The 19,025-nt window shown below is 36.2% G+C and overlaps 1 protein-coding gene across 7 annotated transcripts in view; it reads left to right on the top strand.

Annotated features, from left to right (window-relative positions):
- TANC2 (tetratricopeptide repeat, ankyrin repeat and coiled-coil containing 2) overlaps positions 1 to 19,025 on the top strand; it is a 363,824-nt gene that overhangs the window by 180,872 nt on the left and 163,927 nt on the right. For 3 of the 7 annotated variants that reach the window (XM_032870889.1, XM_032870887.1, XM_032870892.1), the window contains one exon: positions 5,373 to 5,483. The exons of the other annotated variants lie outside the window; for them this stretch is intronic. In XM_032870889.1, coding sequence (XP_032726780.1) covers positions 5,373 to 5,483 — 111 coding nt within the window. The remainder of the gene's footprint in view (positions 1 to 5,372; positions 5,484 to 19,025) is intronic. 7 annotated transcript variants of the gene reach the window in all.

Below are 19,025 nucleotides of genomic sequence, written 5' to 3'. Positions count from 1 at the left end.
AGATTTTAAACCCACCATAGACTGGGGGTTAAGGAGGAGGAAATAGAGAATGTCATAAATATCTCTCCTCTACACTTTTCCCCCACTCTTCCACTCCAGGAAATTCATGGTACGCAAAGGCTTATTTTTTAATAAATGTTTAGGAGCGAAAATGTTATGAATATTCATGTAAGATTCTGCCTATTAAAGCTCTGTTAAAAACTTTTTAAAATACAGTTGTCTCTTTCCAGATAAAATTTCCACCATTTTTCTCCAACTTCCTTTAATAGTTCTCCAGTTAATATCTTTTTCTCCTGTGTTTTCCTCTTAGAGTTTTAGAATTTTAATTCTTACGTATAGGTCTTTGATCCGTTTTGAGTTAACTTTTGTATATGGTGTAAGATAGGTATCCAGCTTCTCCTTTTGCATATAGATATCCAGTTTCCCCAACACCATTTGTTGAAAAGATTGGCCTTTCCCCATAAAATGGTCTTGGTACCTTCGTAAAATCCTTCAACCATGGGGTTTATTTCTGGAATCTCTGTTTAGCTGGTCTATATATCTGTCTTTATGACAGAGTACCACACTGTTTTGATTACTTTGTAGGAAGCTTTATGGTAAGTTTTTAAAATCATGAAGTATAAGACCTCCAACTTCGTTCTTTCTGTGATTGGTTTGGCTTTTCAGGGTTCCTTGAGATTCTATATGAATTTTAGGATGGATTTTTCTATTTCTGTAAAAAAATGTCATCGGGATTTTTATTAAGATATCATTGAATCCATAGGTCACTTTGGGAAGTATTGCCGTTTTGACAGTATTAAGTCTTCAAATCTGTGAACAAGGGATATCTTTCCATTTATATGTGTTTTTAATTTCAGCAACGGTTTGTAGTTTTTCAGTGTACAAGTCTTTCGCCTCCTTAATTAAATTTATTCCTAAGTATTCTTTTTGTTGCTATTTTTTTTTTATTTTATTTATTTATTTTGACAGAGAGAGATCACAAGTAGGCAAAGAGGCAGGCAGAGAGAGAAGGGGAAGGAGGCTCCCCGCTGATCAGAGAGCCCGATGTTGGGCCCGTTCCCAGGACCCTGAGACGATGACCCCAGCCGAAGGCAGAGACTTTAACCCGCTGAGCCACCCAGGCGCCCCTGTTGCTATTTTAAATTGAATTGTTTTCTTAATTTCATTCTGGGATAGCTCATCATTAGTAACCTTTTGTGTATGGATTTTATATCTTGCACCTTTCCTCAGTTTGTTTATTCTAACAGTTTTATTATAGAATCTTCACTTTCGTTTAAGGTTTTCTACATTTACAGAATGTCATCTACAAACAGAGATAATTTTACTTATTCCGCTCTGACTTGGATGCCTTATATTTCTTATTCTCACCTATAACTAAAATCATTTTGCCCTGCTTTCATGTTTGACAATGACTTTGTCTTAGATTAATCTTACTGAATAAGCTTTTTATCATAAAACCAACTCTGTGAAGAGAGTTTCTTGGTACTTTATGTTGTTTTCATCTTAAATGTATCCTTCAGTTCTCTTTTTCTGATCCTTGCTTTGGTTTGGTCTGCCCTCATAGCTGTCTCCCATAATTATCTGGGTCCCATGGCAGTTCTCTCCTAAAAATTCCCACGTGCTCTGAAACCTTTATCAAAGACAGATACCTTAGTAGTTATTTAAAATCCTTATTTTAGTGCCTTGATTCTTGCTTGGATTAGGTGTGCTTCAGTGTTATCTACAACATTGCAGTTTGCAGAGGCAGATTTTCTCATTCACCATTCATGTTGCTGTGTGATGGATCCAATTGTTCTTATTTCCTCCCCAAGGAAATTTATTTCGTCTCCTCCCCAAGTGAGTACAGAGAATATTGCTCTCTCTTCAAAATAGGCCCCAAATGATGGATAGTTATAACTTAGGACCCTTTTTAAAAAAACACAACATGGGCGCCTGAGTGGCTCAGTTGGTTAAGCATCTTCCTTCAGGTCAGGTCTTGTGGGATCGAGTCCCACATTGGGCTCCCTCTTCTCCCTCTGCCTCTCTCTCTCTCTCTCTCTCTCTCTCATGAATAAATAATAAAATCTTAAAAAAAAATAAAACATAACACAACAGTTATATTGCTTTTTAGGAAAGTCCCCTTCCTGATCTGCTGTGATGACGTATTTACAGATAACTTTTTCTAATCCAGTATTCACAAACTTTAGCGTGCATAGAATCATTGGAGGGCTTGCTACATGAAGATTGCTGGGCTCTACCTCCTACAGTTTCTGATTCAGCTGATCTGAGGAATACAATCATTTCCATTTTTAAGAAATTCCCGGATAATGCTGTGCTGCAGGTCCAGGCACCACATTTTGAGAACCAGGGGTCGAATCACACTATTTAATTTTCTTTCTTTACAATATTTGACAATGACAGTATTTCTCCTTGTCTAGACCATTTTGATTTGGGTAACCTACTACCTTCTAAGTTATAACATGTTTTCCTCAACATTATTTCCTTCTAAATTAAAAAAAAATTGGTGATATCACTTTTCTTGTCATTCTCCCATGACATCTTAGACATCCTTGTTTTCTTCCTTCCAACCACACACAATTCAGACTCTACAGATCAGCTGCATCTGTCTTGGTAGTGATGAGGCCAAAACAGTGAGAAAAACAGCTAGCATTTATGGAGGACTTATTATGTGCTAGATATGGTTCGGAGCATTTTATTTTAATCAGTGTAATCCTTACAATTCCCCCCATGGAATGGGTAATGTTATTAAGTCCGAATAACTGATCAGAAACTTAGAGAAATATTCTCAGCTAGGGAAAAGTAGAAGAGATGGGCTCTAACGTAAGCTTTCTGGTTTCAGGGCCCAGACTTTAATTCCTTGGCTGTCCAACCCCTCACTACTCTACTACCATGTTATATCATAGTAAAATACCTGGTTTGGTGTTAGAATCCTCCTGCCCAAACCACTTGCTAAAAAACGGTCTGTTAAACCCTTTTGACATAGAATTCTTGTACCCAGCTGAATCATCTTCTGTAGCCTTTTTTTTTTTTTAAACAATGAAGTATAATAGAATTCTAGGCTTCCAAGCAAACTATCATGTCCTATCTTCCAAAATGACCTCTTATGTTCTCCACCAAGCAGTATTAAGACTATGAGACAACCTTTCATACCTGCAATTGTATCCCCTGTGTTTGGACTTACACATAGCACTAGTTTTCTGTAATTTGTATGAGAGGAACATTATAATCTGCCTTAAAAGATAAAGTCATTATTAGACATGTACAGTATCCCACAAATGAGGGTAGAGGTGAAGGTAGAAAAAAAAGAATCAAACGTCCACTGTGAGCTGGAAAGATAACCTCAGTTGGAATTCCTGAGAAGGGAAAATCGGGATGTCTGCATGGCATTGAGTTTACAGATCTCTGGGATCCTGAGTTATCCCCTTGACTCCATCTCATAAGTCTTATACATTCCTCATACCACCCTCCTCAGTTTCTCCTGCCATCCTTCAATTTCTTCCTTACATATCTACCCTAAGTTGCTGATTTCTGACTACTAGCCCACTAGTGTAACTTTCATTATAAAAATTGTTATTAAGATTTTTAGATGTATGGAATCCCTTGAACAGGGACCAGTGCTGTCTTTGTCAGAACTCAGGAGGTAAAATAGTTTTTCTCTGCCATGATAAAGAAAATTTAAAAATTCTAGTAAAGGACTTAATAGCTTTAAGAATTAAATTATAATCATTTCTTCTATACAGAACAATACTGGATAAATAAAATGTTTCATTATTTTTGAATTGGTTGGTGAGATTATAATGAAAGAGACTCTAATATTGGTTATTAGTAGCCTGCAGATCTGCATATAAATCACTTGAGATCTTTGTGATAGTGACTTTTAAAAATAGGCTCAATTATTACAGTTTTAGCAGAGGTGAGAGTTCTGCTATTCCAAAGCTTACTTTTGGCGGAGAACCATACTGTTAGCACCTTTGTTGCTATGGAGACAGAAACAGGATTTATTTTGTTTTTTAACATACACTTAAAATATACATACTTATCTTAAGATTTAAAATGTGATTTAGTTGCCTGTAGGCTTTGAGTACTGGCACATTTCAAAAGTACTTCTATATTTTTTAATACTTTATTTTTATCCTCCAGAGAAAATAGAGAATTCTGGCCATTATAATGACCAAGTTTTATATTACTTTTTACAGGGTCTTTTAGGAATAACTTAGAATCCCCTGTGGATCAGTAATGGATGAGGATTTTGAAGAACACACAGAAATTTTGAAAAAAGCAATGTGATCTTAAACACTCCCATGTCTTGGACACCTATAGTTATGACACAAATATATAATGCGTACAACTCAATTTCAGATTCAAACGATACTTTTGAACCAGTGTTATGCTAAGCACTTTAACCCTGTTGTCATTTATTTAATGAAACGCAATTTGAAAGTACGAAAGTAATCTTCCTAATGTTAATTTTTAATGTATTACATGGATTACTTAAATGTATATCAATACTGATCCTTAACTCTTCTCCCTAAAAATCAATACATAGAATTTATACAAGCCTTTGATAAATAGAACTTTAAATTCATGAATTATACTTTCTATTTCATTCCTTACAAGAATGAATGGATTCCATGGCATGGGATATGACTAACCCATAGAACTCCTGAGTGTATGTGCAACTAAATCACCTCTCTTTACCTTTAGCATCCTGTGTCAGACTGGCATCGTAGTCCACTAGCAGTTTTGACTTCTTACCTTAATAGCTGAGCTGTCAGGTGATTGATTTCCTTTTAAGTTAGGTAGATTAATCCTAGTTAAGGTATTTATCACAACTGAGTGTTACAGCAGTTATTTCTGGTTAAAGAAGACCTTTGATTACTGTTGTTATAAACAGAATTTTAAAACTTAGCCATATACTTTCCTCAGTTCATACCTTTATTTAATGGCAAAGGAAGATAAAATAGCTCATTACTTTCTAAAGAGAGAAAGTAGCTAAAGGTGATAGACAGTTGCAACTCAGGCTCATAGTTTTGAATATTAGATTTTAGCTTTTCCAGTTTGCAGTGACTTTTTAACAAGACCCATCTCCTCTATGAAGAATGTAGTTCATTTTTTTTCTGGCACAGAAAAATAGGGTAACCTGATCTGAGTCTGACAGAGTGTGTCGTTCATTTAAGTGCTTCCATCTGTTGCCTGCTGTTCCCCTTACTCATGACCCCTCTATGTTTCTCTCTTTCCCTTCTCCTTCCCCGTTTCTCTTTCCTTTTTCTTTCTTCCTTCCTTTCTGTTTTCTTTTCTCTCTCTCCCTCTCTGTTTTTCTCTCTCTCCTTTTTCCCTCTCCCTCTCTCTCTGTACCTTTTTTTTGTCCTTAGCCCCTCTGAGGAAGGCAAAGTTTGTTGAGAGCCCACGAATTCCAGAATCCGAGCTTGGCTCACCAACCCTCGCTTCAGCTCAGAAACTGGACGTGGATGCGTACTGCCCTGGTAAGCATGCATGCAAAGTGTCTGCTTTGACAGAGGGAGGTTTGGATCAGGCCCATCCATCAGAGCAGTGTTTTGCATGTATCCTATTCATAAAAACATATCCGTAATCCCTTTTGCAACTGATGGCATATTTTCCTTATTAGAACATAGTTTTTACTGAATATCCTTTTTGACTATTGATGTAATAATGAGTAAGTATCAAAAGCCATTTCCAGGATAATCTTCAAAAGAATTAAAATAGTTTTGGTAGATCAGTATTTTTCAGGGTGATTTTTGTTATTTGAGATACTTGAAGAAATTTTGCTTTGGCCATGTGCAAATAAGAATATTAAAGATATGAATAAAAATGTTCATTCAACACTAGGCCTTTATATATGACCTACTTTTTCTAACTCCCATTGGATTTCTGGACAGTTATAGAAAATAGTTGTGATGTTGGAAACATTAAACTTAAATTACTAGAAAAGAAGCCTTATAGGTTTCCAATTTGGGCTCCTGGACATTCACTTTTAGAAATACCTCTTCTTCATGAATGGCCTGTGAGCACATGTGGGAGTTCACTAAAACCCTTCTCTTGTGGGAGCCAAGCTGAGACAGAATCATTATCAATGCTTAGATTCTTGCGAACTGAGATGAGTTGCCTGGCAACATCCTTTACACTCATTCTACAGTGAGTCTATAGAGCTGTGTCAGAAATGTTCAAAGATCTACTTGAGTATACAGATCAGAGCTTTAGCAGAGGGCCTTAGAAGCCTTGGTTTTAGGTCTTTTGTTTTTATTTCTGCTCATTAAAATTGATGTCAAACCATAGAATGAAACTACTACATATTTACAGCATTAGAAGTCAGCAGAATAAAATGATTTTTAGTTCTGGGGAAGGTATCAGTAATCTGAAACATCAGGATAATATGGCTCTGAAGCCAAATAATACATATTTAAGGGTGAAAAAAAGGTTAATAGGCGAAAACTCGGACTAAACCTAATCAGAGACATTGATTGGATGGATCAGTTTTAAATATTGAAGGACCTTGGGGATTTTACTTTCAGAATGCAGAATCCCAGGTTTCGTCCACCATCGGAGATGACTGTTTTTAAGTCAGTCACAGTTATGTTTCAGGAACTAGCTTTTCTGTGTCTGAAAGAAACAAAATAGCTCTTTAAACGGCACCATAGCACATGGTTAGAGGAATCTTTCTCATGTTTTGAGGTACTGTCACCTTCTTGGGCAGTGGCATAGTGTGCTTTGCATTTCTTCACAGAAATTTTGGTATAATTAAGTAAAACAAATAAATGCCCTAATTATTGCATTAAGTTTTGGGAAAGAAACTTCTGTTGGAGGGCTTTTCCCTTCCAGGTTTGCAAGTCAGAATGGCTCTCAGGAAGACAATCTTTCACTTCCTGATTGTCCATCTGACGTCTTTAATCTGATCGAGCCATTGTTATCTTCAAGAACCGAGGTAGCTGCTGTTTGTTGGAATGCCAGTGCTGAATCCCTCTGAAAAATCTTATCCACGTTATTTTTTATGTATATTTCCCACAAATATGAATCTTTGCTGAATTGGAAGTGAACCAAACTAAACCTCAGTTGAAACTTCCAGAAAGCCAGGAAAAAACTAAAAATATGTTGCCACAATGTTAATTGCCATGCTCCTCAGTCTCTCCTTTTCTTATCTGAACAGACTTAATGCACCGAAACTTAGTGTTTTACTCTTTTATAATGAAGTTATTAAACTCTCCGAAAATAAGTTTCTACTGAGATAAGATTAGTGACCTGAAGGTTGAAGCTGTTATTTTCTACATAGTACCAAAATTTAATAAACAGATGAACTCAGTGTACTCAGAAAGAAAACAAATCATCCGTTCCTTTTGAATTTCTCTTACATAGGATATACTAACAGAACAGAGATCGTGTTTTATCATATGCTTATATATAGTAACTCAGTTCAGGCTGTTTCTCTTCTTGTCCACCTTCTTTATTCGTTATCACATATGAATTTAGGAAAATAGTATGTGTATCTCACAGAGACAATAGTCATAAACCAAAGGTTCGAGCAGTGGCTTTCAGATTTTGGCATGCTTCAGAATTACCAGAAAGACTTGTTGCAGATTGCGGGGCCCACCCTCAGAATTTCTGATTCAATAAACCTGGGTTAGGTTGAGAATTTGTTTTTCTGACGAAGTCAGAACAGCTGGGTTACAGGACTGCTGCAGGCTGCTTACAAGCAGTTCAGTGAACAATTCTGGAAAGTCATTCTGCTCTTCTGTGGATGTTGTTTCTGTATAATCTGAACTTAAACCTTTTGATGCCTGTACCTTAGGTTGGAAGAATAAAGCTTTTGTGTCTAAGAAATGGACATGTCCTTTTTTTGGTTGGTCCTTTTGTTCCTGGTATCTGTGTGCCTATGTCTAGTTTTCAGTATTGTCCTACGTGTAAAAGGAAATTGTGGATCAAATCAGAGCAAGTCATTGATATTTGGTTTGCAAAGTCTATGGAAAGCTATACTGAGATACAGCCGTTGATCCAGAATATTTGTCAACATATTATGGGATGCAGTCTACATAGCATTAGATTCTAAAATACCTAACTTACATTTTACCATTCCTCAAATCAGATTTGTTGTATGCAGAAAATGTAAGAAAAACATAAGTGAACAGTGTGTTTTGGTTCTGTGCTTAAAACCATGGGACATGATTGATGATGTTGCATAACTGACCTACCATAGCGTAGGGGATGTTAAGTGAATTGTGTTTGATAATTGTCTTACAGTGGTGAAATTAAGACCTAGAGAATTTAAGTGATTTGTATAGTGTCACAAGCAGAATATATTGTTGAACTCCTGAAGTAGACACAGTGTAATCCAGGAATTCTGGTACTGTTTAAATTCCATAAACACCCCTTAATTCTCCTTTAATTAAGAAGCAGAAAATTCAGTTTTTACTTATGAGACTGGGCTGTAATCTGTTTTTAGGGTAACCAACTGATATCAGGGATTTCAATAAAAGCAATCCCAAGGTAAGAGAACGGATTCATCCTACACTCTGACTTTCCTGCTTATGGCATTATTTATTAGCTGTGTGGTTTTAGGCAAGTCACTTAACCTTCCTGAGCTTCAGTTTCCTCATCTGTAAAAATGGGAATAATCTTAAATCAGATTAATATAAAGCACTTAGCAGAAACTTGATTCATAGTAAATGCTTATAAATGTTAGCTGATTTTGTTACTATTATAGTGATAATCCTGAAGTATACTGCAGGGTGTTAAAGTGTCTTCTTAATTATCAGGAAGGTGGGAAGATGTAATGGTTTAGGGTCATTTTTATTTTATTTGTTTTTTTTTTTTAATTATTTATTTATTTTAGAGAGGGAGGGGGAGAATCTTAAGCAGGCTCCACACCCAGCACAGAGGTTCAATCTCAAGGTTCAAACCCTGAGATCATGACCTGAGCCAAAAATCAAGAGTCAGACGCTTAACCAACTGAGCCATCCACATTCCCCGAGAGTTGTTTTCACTTAAATATTCTGTGTTTCAGTTCTGATTTCCCCCCTACTAGTCATGTGATCCTAAACGTGTGATATAATGTCTCTGGTGTATCTCAGTTTCCTGTCACAGCAACATGGCATATATCATGATCTTATTTCTGTAATTTAACATATATATAAATATATAATTAATTTAACATTATATAACATATATATAAATATATAGATTCTCAGGGAAAACATTGGTTGCCTAAAGAGAAAGAGAGTTGGGATTGGTTAAGTCAAGAGAGAGTGGGATTAGTGTTAGCAGTGGTTGTGGCTGGTTGGTGGGGTTACAGGTGGTTTTAATTTCATTCTTGGGCAGCATATATTAGTGAATGAGAGCTCAAGTTCTAGAGTTAGATCTGGGTTTAATTTCTGACTCTGTCACCTACTAGTTGTAATAACATGTCAACTTTCATAGCCTTGAATTATTTGCAAGCTTCGATTAAAATAGGTCTTTTATGATAGGTTTATCTCATAGGGTTGTTAAGATTAAGTAAAATAACATAAATGCCATGTATTTTTATATATACTACATAGTACATATACATATACTGCAAAAAAAAAGTAGTAACATATATGCCAAATGCTTACTTCAGGCAAAATAATAAGAGCACCTTTCCTGTTACTGTTGTTCATCATCATCATTACACTTTGTTCCTTTTCTAAAATTTCTACAGTGACTGTGTACTGCAATCTTGTAGTCATCAGATGCCATTAAAGGATGGTGATATTCTTTATTTAAATACCTTTGTTTCTTAAGTTTTTGTATTGGATGTTGTAATAATCATCTCAACTGTAGAAACAAATCTTGACACAAGCCAACTGAACAGCTTTATAGGACTTTTGACTACACATGCAAGGTTAAGGGCCAAAGTCCAGACTGGTATTCTGAAAATAGACAGACTTTTATCCACAGCAATTATTTTCAGAGAAATTTGAGATTAATCTTTTTATAATAGATCTTTTAAATCTCTTTTAAAATGGCACTGCCCTTTAAAGGACAGTGTTATTTAAGATGACAACAAGATTAGGATGTATTTGAAACTCAAGAATGGAAGAGAGTTTTATGATAGTTATTTGGTACATATTCATATTTATATATGTTTTTTTGAATTCATAAAGGATTTTTCCTCTGGACTTCTTATCAGCATTGTACATTCTGTGGACAAACACAAGCCACTATAGATAAATGTTTTATAAAAAGTAATTCCTTGAACCTCTTTTCCCATCTCCTGTATAGTTGTGGTCATTCTGTTTAAAAGAAAAGGATAATTTGTTTTTTCATCTTTTTCTTTATATTTTTTTCCCCTGAAAACATTATCAAATGTTATCTTCATTATTTAGACATGCTTCATTTGTTCTGCTGTGAGTTTTATACTTAAAATTATATTTTAAAACCTTCTGTATAATTTTTGATTGGCGTGTAGACACCAGGAGACTTTTCTTGTAATTCACATCTTCTGCTATGTTGTGTTTGTATTCACTACATCTAGTGTTGTAAACACAATAAGTGTAAAGCAGGGTTTTTAACCCGACTTAAATTGGTGGGCTTTAAGGGTGCTCTAAACTCCTTATTATACACAAACATTCTGTAATGTGCATGTGTGGTTCTTTTTTTTTTTTTTAGATTTTATTTATTTTTGCAAGAGAGCGTGTGTGTGTGAGCACAAGGGGGGGAGGGGCAGAGGGAGAATCAGGCTCCCTACTGAGCAGGGAGCCCAATGCGGGACTTGATCCCAGGACCCTGGGATCTTAACCTGAGCCAAGGCAGACACTTAACCAGCTGAGCCACCCAGGTGCCTGAATGTGTGCTGCTTTCTATAAGAGGCTCCCAGAGCAGTCTGTGACACATACTTAACCACCCCAAATAAAGGAGACAAGAAATACTCTTGTAGAGATTGAAATGAAACAAAGGCTGTAAGTGGTATAGCTGTTAGAACAACGACAACAACAACAACAAAATACATAGACACACACACACACACACACACACACACACACACACACACATATATGGACAGTGGACAGACTTGTAAATGGAATGAAGGGAATAGCTGAAAAGCAGTGCTGCTCTAATCACAATGTGAAAGTCAGTATAGAAAAGAGTGCTCAGAAGCAGAGAGATAAACTGAACATATTTCAGTGTATTTTAAGTACGAGAGAAACAGCCTGGTTACTGGTTATGAAAAAAAGCATGCCAAAGAACTAGAATATGAATATGAATAACTTTTCTTGCCCATACTTCCTTAGCCACTGGTAAATTCTTAACACGTCAGAAAGTTATTTTAGTGCACAGATGCTTTGTTGAATAAAATGTTTCATTTTGATAATTTTTAGTTGTTTTCCTGATTTACATCTTACCATTATTTAAAAGATAAATAGTCTCATCCCACAAACTCTTAGATTAACTTTTCTCAGATGTCTTGCATCACAAATTCTAAAAACTTGGCCTGCGCATGTGGCGCCTAGATCCATAAATTAGATACCCAAAAGAACAGTTTTTCCATTAACTGAGAAACGTTTTAACTTACAGTTTTTGAGGCAGAAGAATGCACTGATTTAGAATAAAATGCCCTGGTGTAGACAACAGATCTTGAAGCCAGAGTGCCTCTGTTCAAACATTTGTTCTGTCACTACTTGTGTGACCTTGAGCAAAGAGCAACCATAAGAAATTAATTTCCTTATCTGTAAAATGGAGATTATAATATTACCTACACCATAGGAATGCTGCAAAGATTTGTTAAACTATGTAAAATAATCAAAACAGTTATGTATGTGGCCTATGGTGCTGTGTAAATCTTAGCTACAATTATTATAATGTTTTAGAACCTTTAGTGCCTTTTATTTAAGAATACTGTGGATAAGGCTATCATCCTTTTTAGAGAGTACTTTGCAGAAGATAAAATTGCACCTATATCCTGTAGTCATTGGTTGTTTTTACAGGCTATGTATGTATATGTATAGATGCTAAGTTGTGTGGGTTCTAGGTTTTGGTTTTTTTAGTGGAGGCAGTTTTTTACAGCGGTAAATAGCTCAGGCCCTGGGATCAGACAAGCTTGGATTCAACTCTAGCTGTGCCACATATTAGCTGTAACTTTTATTACTTTATCTTTCTAATCCTCTGGTTCCTCGTTTATAAAATGAAGATAGTCATATCGCCTACTCCATAGGGTGTTTGTGATGATTAAATAAGATACAATACATAATTTACTTCGCTCAGCATCTGGAACATCAATTATTATGACTAATAACTTGTGTTTCACAAGTCTGTTTTATTGTAAATTTATTTCTGAAAATAAATGTAGTTTTATCTTTTTCCTTTCCTAAACAGTATATAAGTTCCTGCAGCCTAATATCCATGAAAAATTCTGTGGGTAGAAGGAAGGGACAGAAAGGTATTCTTGATCTGTGTTTTGACACCCAGCAAACTCGAGACTTATGAATTCTGTATGAAGTCGCCGTGCCATCCTTTATTTCTAAGTCACTTAAAATCCTCCTTGTCTTTTTGTTTGTGTTTTTCCTTATCTAGAAGTTCTGCATTGTAACATTTGCGCTTATAAGACTTGTGGGAAGTGTTGGTTAAATTCTGTTTATTTTCACTGAGTTCACTTGAAAATAGATCCTGTATTAGTGATCTATTGCTATATAACAAATTAACATAAAACTTAGTAGCTTAAAACAATAGCCCTTAACTATCTCACAGTTTCTGTGGGTCAGGAATTTAGAGGCGGCTTAGCTTCTTTGTGTGGCTCAGGGTCGCACATACGCTGCAGTCAGGTTGACAGCCTGGGCTGTAATCATCTCAAGACTCAACTAGGGAAGGATCCTCTTTCAAGTTTATAAATGTGGTTGTTGGAAGGATTTGGTTCCCTGTGGGTTGTTGAACTTGGGGTCTTAGTTCCTTACTAGCTTTTTAGCCGGAGGCCACCTTTAGTTCCTTTCCGTGTGTATTTCCCCATAGGCACCTCACAACATGGAAACTTCATGAGAGCAAGCAAGCAGAGGAGAGCAAGCAAGCAGAGGCAAAGTGAGTGCAAGCAAAATGAAAGTGACGATCTTTTGTAGTATAATCTCAACAGTAACCAGGCACTTGGCTGGTTCAGTCAGAAGAGCATGCGACTCTTGATCTTGGGGTCGTGAGTTTGAATCCCACATAGGGTATAGAGGTTACTTAAATAAATAGAACTTTTTAAAAAAGTGGAATCCTCTAGTTTTTGCCATATTCCGTTTATTAGAAGGAAGTCACTACATCCAGTCCACACTCAAGGGAGTAAATTGGGATTTTGAGGAAAGTTGTTTAAATGAAGCAACAAATTTTTCTTGTTTTTTCTACATATTTGATATATGCCATCCCATGGTCTAGAAGCATGTATCTTTCTCATCCTTACATTCCAATAGAAAAAAAATCTATATATTCCTAGCATCCGCCCTTTTTATATTCAGAAACTTCTGCTGTCCTTCTTATAACTATCTATAGGTCTTTCCCTGATTTATCTGTATAGATTATTTACAGATTACAAATTATTAACCTGTATTGCTAAGCAATTATAATCAATGCTACTATACCTTTAAGTTTACTGTAATGTGTTTTGACTTTATAGAAAAATATATTCAGTGAAAATAAGTAAGTAATATAAAGTGGTGTATACCACTTGCTTGAGGTTTTGGCTTGGAAAAATCTGTCTCATGATGCCATATTAAGATTCTGATGTTGCAGCTAGCATTTCCGGATTTGTTTTTCGTGGTTAACATAGAAAGGAAGAATAAAGAGCAAAGATAACTTACCACCCCTTTGTATTATACCCTTCTTTCCTACCACTATTCAAAAATCTTTTTTCAGGGGCGCCTGGGTGGCTCAGTTGTTAAGCATCTGCCTTCGGCTCAGGGCATGATCCCAGGGTCCTGGGATCAAGCCCTGTGTTGTACTCCCTGCTCAGTGGGGAGTCTCCTTCTCCCTCTGCCACTCCCCCTGTTTGTGTTCCCTCTCTCACTGCCTCTCTGTCAAATAAATAAATAAAATCTTAAAAAAATTTTCTTTTCAAAGTATAGTATTATTCCTTACCAAGAGGTAGCCAGTATTTAAACGTATTTATGCCAAAAAACATGCACAAACCACATTATGGAAGATTACTATGTCCTGTTACCATCTTAGATTGTATTTACTATATTAGAACAGATATCCTTACTTAGAACAGGATTTCCTAAACTATGATCCAGGGAAGTGAGATGTTAGTTTATGCTACACGAGCCACGCTAAACTACAAGATCTATGAATGTGGAACTTGTCCAGTATCCCTAGCACTCAGACCAGTGACTGCTATATAATACTCAACAAATACTAGACAGATAAATGGTCAACTATAAAACAGTAGCAACAACTAAAAATTGGAATATTTTGCAAACAAGGAAAATACCAGAAAAAAAGAGGTTAATTCTAGAGATGATAGCAGATACTAAGGAGTATGTGAAACAAAATCTCATAAGAGCTGCTGTGTCAGATACCATGGACACACATTCAGCAGATTATTTGGAAATGATCTGAGGAACAGTTTGTGTTACAAGCATATCTTTTGGCATTAGACAAGCCAGTCCTTGAAGAAAAGGCAGCTACTGCAAATACATAGATTCCGCTGGATTCCCACTCCTCATCTTTCAATTTACTCAGGGAGATTAAAAGAAAATGCCACATTTAAACAACTGAAGGAACCCCTGGGTGGCACAGTCAGTTAAGCATCTAGCTCAGTTTCCACTCAGGAGATGTTCTCAGGATCATGACATCAAGCCCTGTGTAGGGCTCCATGCTCAGGGAGGAGTCTGCTTAGGACTCTCTCCCTCTCCCTTTGCCCATCGCCCCCACGCTCATGCTCATGCTCTTTCTCTCAAATAAATAAATCTTTAAAAATAAATAAATAAAACAACGAAGGGAGTATTAAATTCTTGTATACACTAAAAAAAATTTCCGTAAGAGCTGACTAGGAGAGTCCATTCTAGACCAATCCCCTGCTTTCTTCCCTAATACTTCAGCTTTCCATTTCACATCATCAAACTGTAATAATCACTACTTTTCCTTGTTGAAGTTTCTCTAGACTCTGAGGTCATACCACTAATTCTTTAAAGGTTTTAGCTGCTGGTTCACCAGAATTCCTGCTATCCTACCCATTTTGTTTTCAAAACACCCCTGCCACTTTAAAAAAAAATAAAAGAAAGAAAGTTAAGTTATCTCAACCCCCCAGTTTGAGGCTCGAACTCACAACCCAGAGATCAAGAGTCACATGCTCCACCGACTGAGCCAGCCAGGTGCCCCTTTCATATAATTACCTGTAGGTCTTTCCTATTCTGTACTGACTATTACAGTACAGTGAAGTAATTCTTCCTAGAATGGTGCTTTTCTCTTTAAGCCTGTGTGATTACATCATGTTATTTTAGTGTGCAGTTTCTAGAATAGATTCCAGATTTGGAAGTCAACAGAGAGTAAATTTGTTATTTAGACAAACGTGAGTTTTGAGGATAATAGTTTCCTTACTGTAATCAGTATATATATACCTAGCTTTCTACATTAGAATAAATTGTGATATGGATGAGGAAATCCAGGCCAACCGGGAAATAAAATGGAGAATACTGCATTACAGAAGTAATGCTCCTTTACCATCACTTATATCTCAAACGTATGTCTATTCAAAGCAGACGTTAGAAACCTCAGTTTAAAGCCCAAAGGAACACTCAGTGAGAAACATCAGTCTTAGAAATTTCAGTGAAGCATTTAAGGTTCTTGAGCTTGTCAAATACTGCTTTTTATCCCAGCCAAATAGTCATTACCATACATCATTGTGCACATACTACTTTTTGTACACTGGGGGCAATTATGTAGGCAAGGAAACACTCCTCTAAGTGTTGCCAGCAGTGAGTACTTTCTATATATCCTGTCTTTGCAGTGATTCCTACTTCAGTGGGAGAGAATCAGAAGTAGGGTATTGTGATAGAAGATTATTTAGCATTTTAAAACCTGTTTTCTTTTTTTTTTTTAAACAAATAATATTTAAGTTTATCTCAATGGCAAAAAAAATCATAGAAGTTACTGAATATAGATGTACCGAATAGATTTTTATCCTCTAATTCACAAAGTCAGTGGCTGTTTCCTTCCTTCCTTTCTCCCCCCTTCCTCCCTCCCTTCCTTTCTTTTTTCCATCTCTTACTCCTTCCCTTACTCCCTTACTGCTTGCCTTCCCTCCCCTTTTCCTCCCTCTTTCTTCCTTTCCTTCCAGAATTTTTGTAATTGCATACCTATTGAAACCTAGAAGAATTTAATGAGAACACCCATAACCTCACCTCCCAAAGACAATAACAGTAATATTTTTACATAACGACATCCCAAATTTTGTGTATATATTAAAAGCTTGTTCAGTATAGAATAAAAGCCTGTTTTCTTAGCTAAGTGCCAAACTAATGAGATAAAAAAATGCAGAGTCCCAGGAAACCTGGTGGTTAGGTCAGTTGGGTGTCTCACTCTTCATCTTAGCTCAGGTCTTGATCTTCAGGTTGTAAGTTCGGGCCCCATGTTGGCGCCACTAAAACAAAACAAAACAACGCAAAAAGTAGAGTCCCTAATCTTTTAAACATTTAATTTCTAAATAGTAAGAGGACCAACAGCTATGTGTTTATATGTGTGGGTGACTTTTTTTCCACTTACTTATGTCTAAGTTACTAGTTAAAAGACTATAAGATTATTAAAGATTAGATAAATTTATTAAATTTACTTATTGTTCTTTAGGGAACATAGTTTAAAAAAATTTTTCCAGCTTTTATGAGATATAGTTGATGTATGACATTGTATAATCTTAAGGGCTACAATATGTGTGATATATATATATATATATATATATATATATATATATATATATATATCTTGCAAAATGATTGCTGATGAAATTTATGGACAATCTCTCCAGAAAATTGAACCTACATACAAAATTTTGCATATTGTCTGGAGTTTCAAAAAAAATTAATGAAACATTAATATTTGTTGCATTATGTAAATAGTTTTATGTGAAAGCTAGTCTGAACAAACCAAAGTTAATAAGAAAGACTAACCTGGAGTACTCTAACGAATTTTTCATTATTTCTAACTCCCATCCCATACCCTAAAACAAGGCATCTAAATACTCCTCTCTGTAACTGGAGAGATTCCCTAAAAGTTGATTCTTTAACTTAGGCTCTAGGTAAGTTAATTTAAAGAAGGCAGTAATTTGGAAGAGAAGGAAGGGTAAGTTGGAGAGGCTCAGACACTTCCCTTTTCAAGAGACGGGGTCCTACAATTAAAGATCCTTAGACTTTGATGTACCTGCCCCAACTTAGGCAATTTTTTCCTCAGTTGAGGATGGACAGTGACCTGTCATTGATAGCCTAACATGGACTTAGTTTTCCCATCTATCTCCAGGAACCATTCTTCTCTACTTTTCTGTCCTCTGGACCAAATTGAGAGGTAGTTCTCAGAACTATGGAAAACTAAGACTACCATCTTAACCTCCAAACTTATATAACGTTCAAACTTATAGACTACCATCTTAACCTCCAAACTAGTAAAATAGTAGACAAATTTTTCTAGACAGTTAATCAAAATCCTGTTTGACAAGCACATTTTTAAAAATTAGGATTAGAAAGACCTCTTGCTGGCTGTACACTTCATAGTTCAGTATACATTTTACCATTTCCTACTACCATTAACCCAGCCATGACAGGCATATTAAAACTGCTTCTATTCTGAAGGTATTTGAGTTTGCAGTCTCTGCTATGGGTTACTGCGAATTGTTATTTTCTTTTTCTAGGAGATGCAAAGAAGCAGTGGAGGATAGAAGAATGAAAATTTCCTTTATTCTTTCCCTATTAAAACAAACAATTTCAGCGGATTCACAAACTTCGAAAAGAGCAGGTAGCAGAGGGCCTCAGATCAAGAGTTCCTGAATGAGATCCTCTGTTAGCTTCCATATGCTACGGTTTAGAGGATTATTTGTTATTAGCTACCGTGGTTAGCTATACCAGGAGAAAATATGCGTGACTGAACAATTGAAATGTGAAGTTACTTTGAAAAGAAAAGTACTAAGGAAACTTTCCTCAACCAATAACTTCTAGTGGTGTCAGGGAAATATTTGCCATCTTCAGTGCTGTGATCATCAGATAATTCATTCTTGTAGCTCTTCTACAGCTCACTCTTCCCTCCATCTCTACCAATCATCATGCCATAGACACTAGTTCTTTTCTACCGCAGTTTTACAAGATTATATTAAGAACTATCTTAAGAGATCAACCATAATACTGTAACCCCATCACATTTACCACTATTACTTTTGCTTATTGTTTCTTCTAGTTCTTTTGTCTTTGCATACCCCTAATTATTTTTGTGTGCTGGATTTAATATTTGAGAATATTCATAGAAATAACCTGAAGATAGGATGGGTTTTTTTTCCCCCTCCAGAGAAGATTTTATTTGCTTCTGCCACCTGAGACCAGTTTGATCCAAGTTCAGAGTTTGTGGTTTCCCAGGCTAATCGGTTGACGTAAGTCAAAATTGCAAGGCTTAGTTTATTTCTGGTTTATCTTTACCCCCCGAGCACAGTTAAGGGTCTCAGCCCAAAGTGTAGGTTGCTTTACTAGATTTCCCACTCTTGGCAGATCCTAGACTCCACAGTTCTGTTCCCCTGACCTTGTGAGACAGACAGAAGCACAGCTCAGCTGTGCAATCATTTCTTCCCTGTTAGCAAATGCCCCTGTTTAAAGTGGCCATTGGTAGTGGGTGAGATCTCCATTCTGGATTTTCCTCTTCCTGTTCTTTTGATTTATCACCATCTCATTAGGTTTTTAATGCTTTTAAAAAGATATTTAAGGTATATTTTGTCCAGTTTGTATTAGTTGTCATCATCTAGAAGGTCTCCAGTTACTGGAAGGTCCCTGCCACCACCATTTCCTTTAGGGGCAGTGGGGGAAATTCTAGCATTTATATTTTTAGATTGCATACACATTCTA

This window comes from Lontra canadensis, unplaced genomic scaffold, assembly GCF_010015895.1.
Source record: "Lontra canadensis isolate GAN:19392208 unplaced genomic scaffold, GSC_riverotter_1.0 scaffold41, whole genome shotgun sequence".
In the NCBI taxonomy this organism is placed as follows: domain Eukaryota; kingdom Metazoa; phylum Chordata; class Mammalia; order Carnivora; family Mustelidae; genus Lontra; species Lontra canadensis.
Note: the sequence above shows the minus strand (reverse complement) of the source record. Positions and strands in the feature narration are given on the sequence as shown.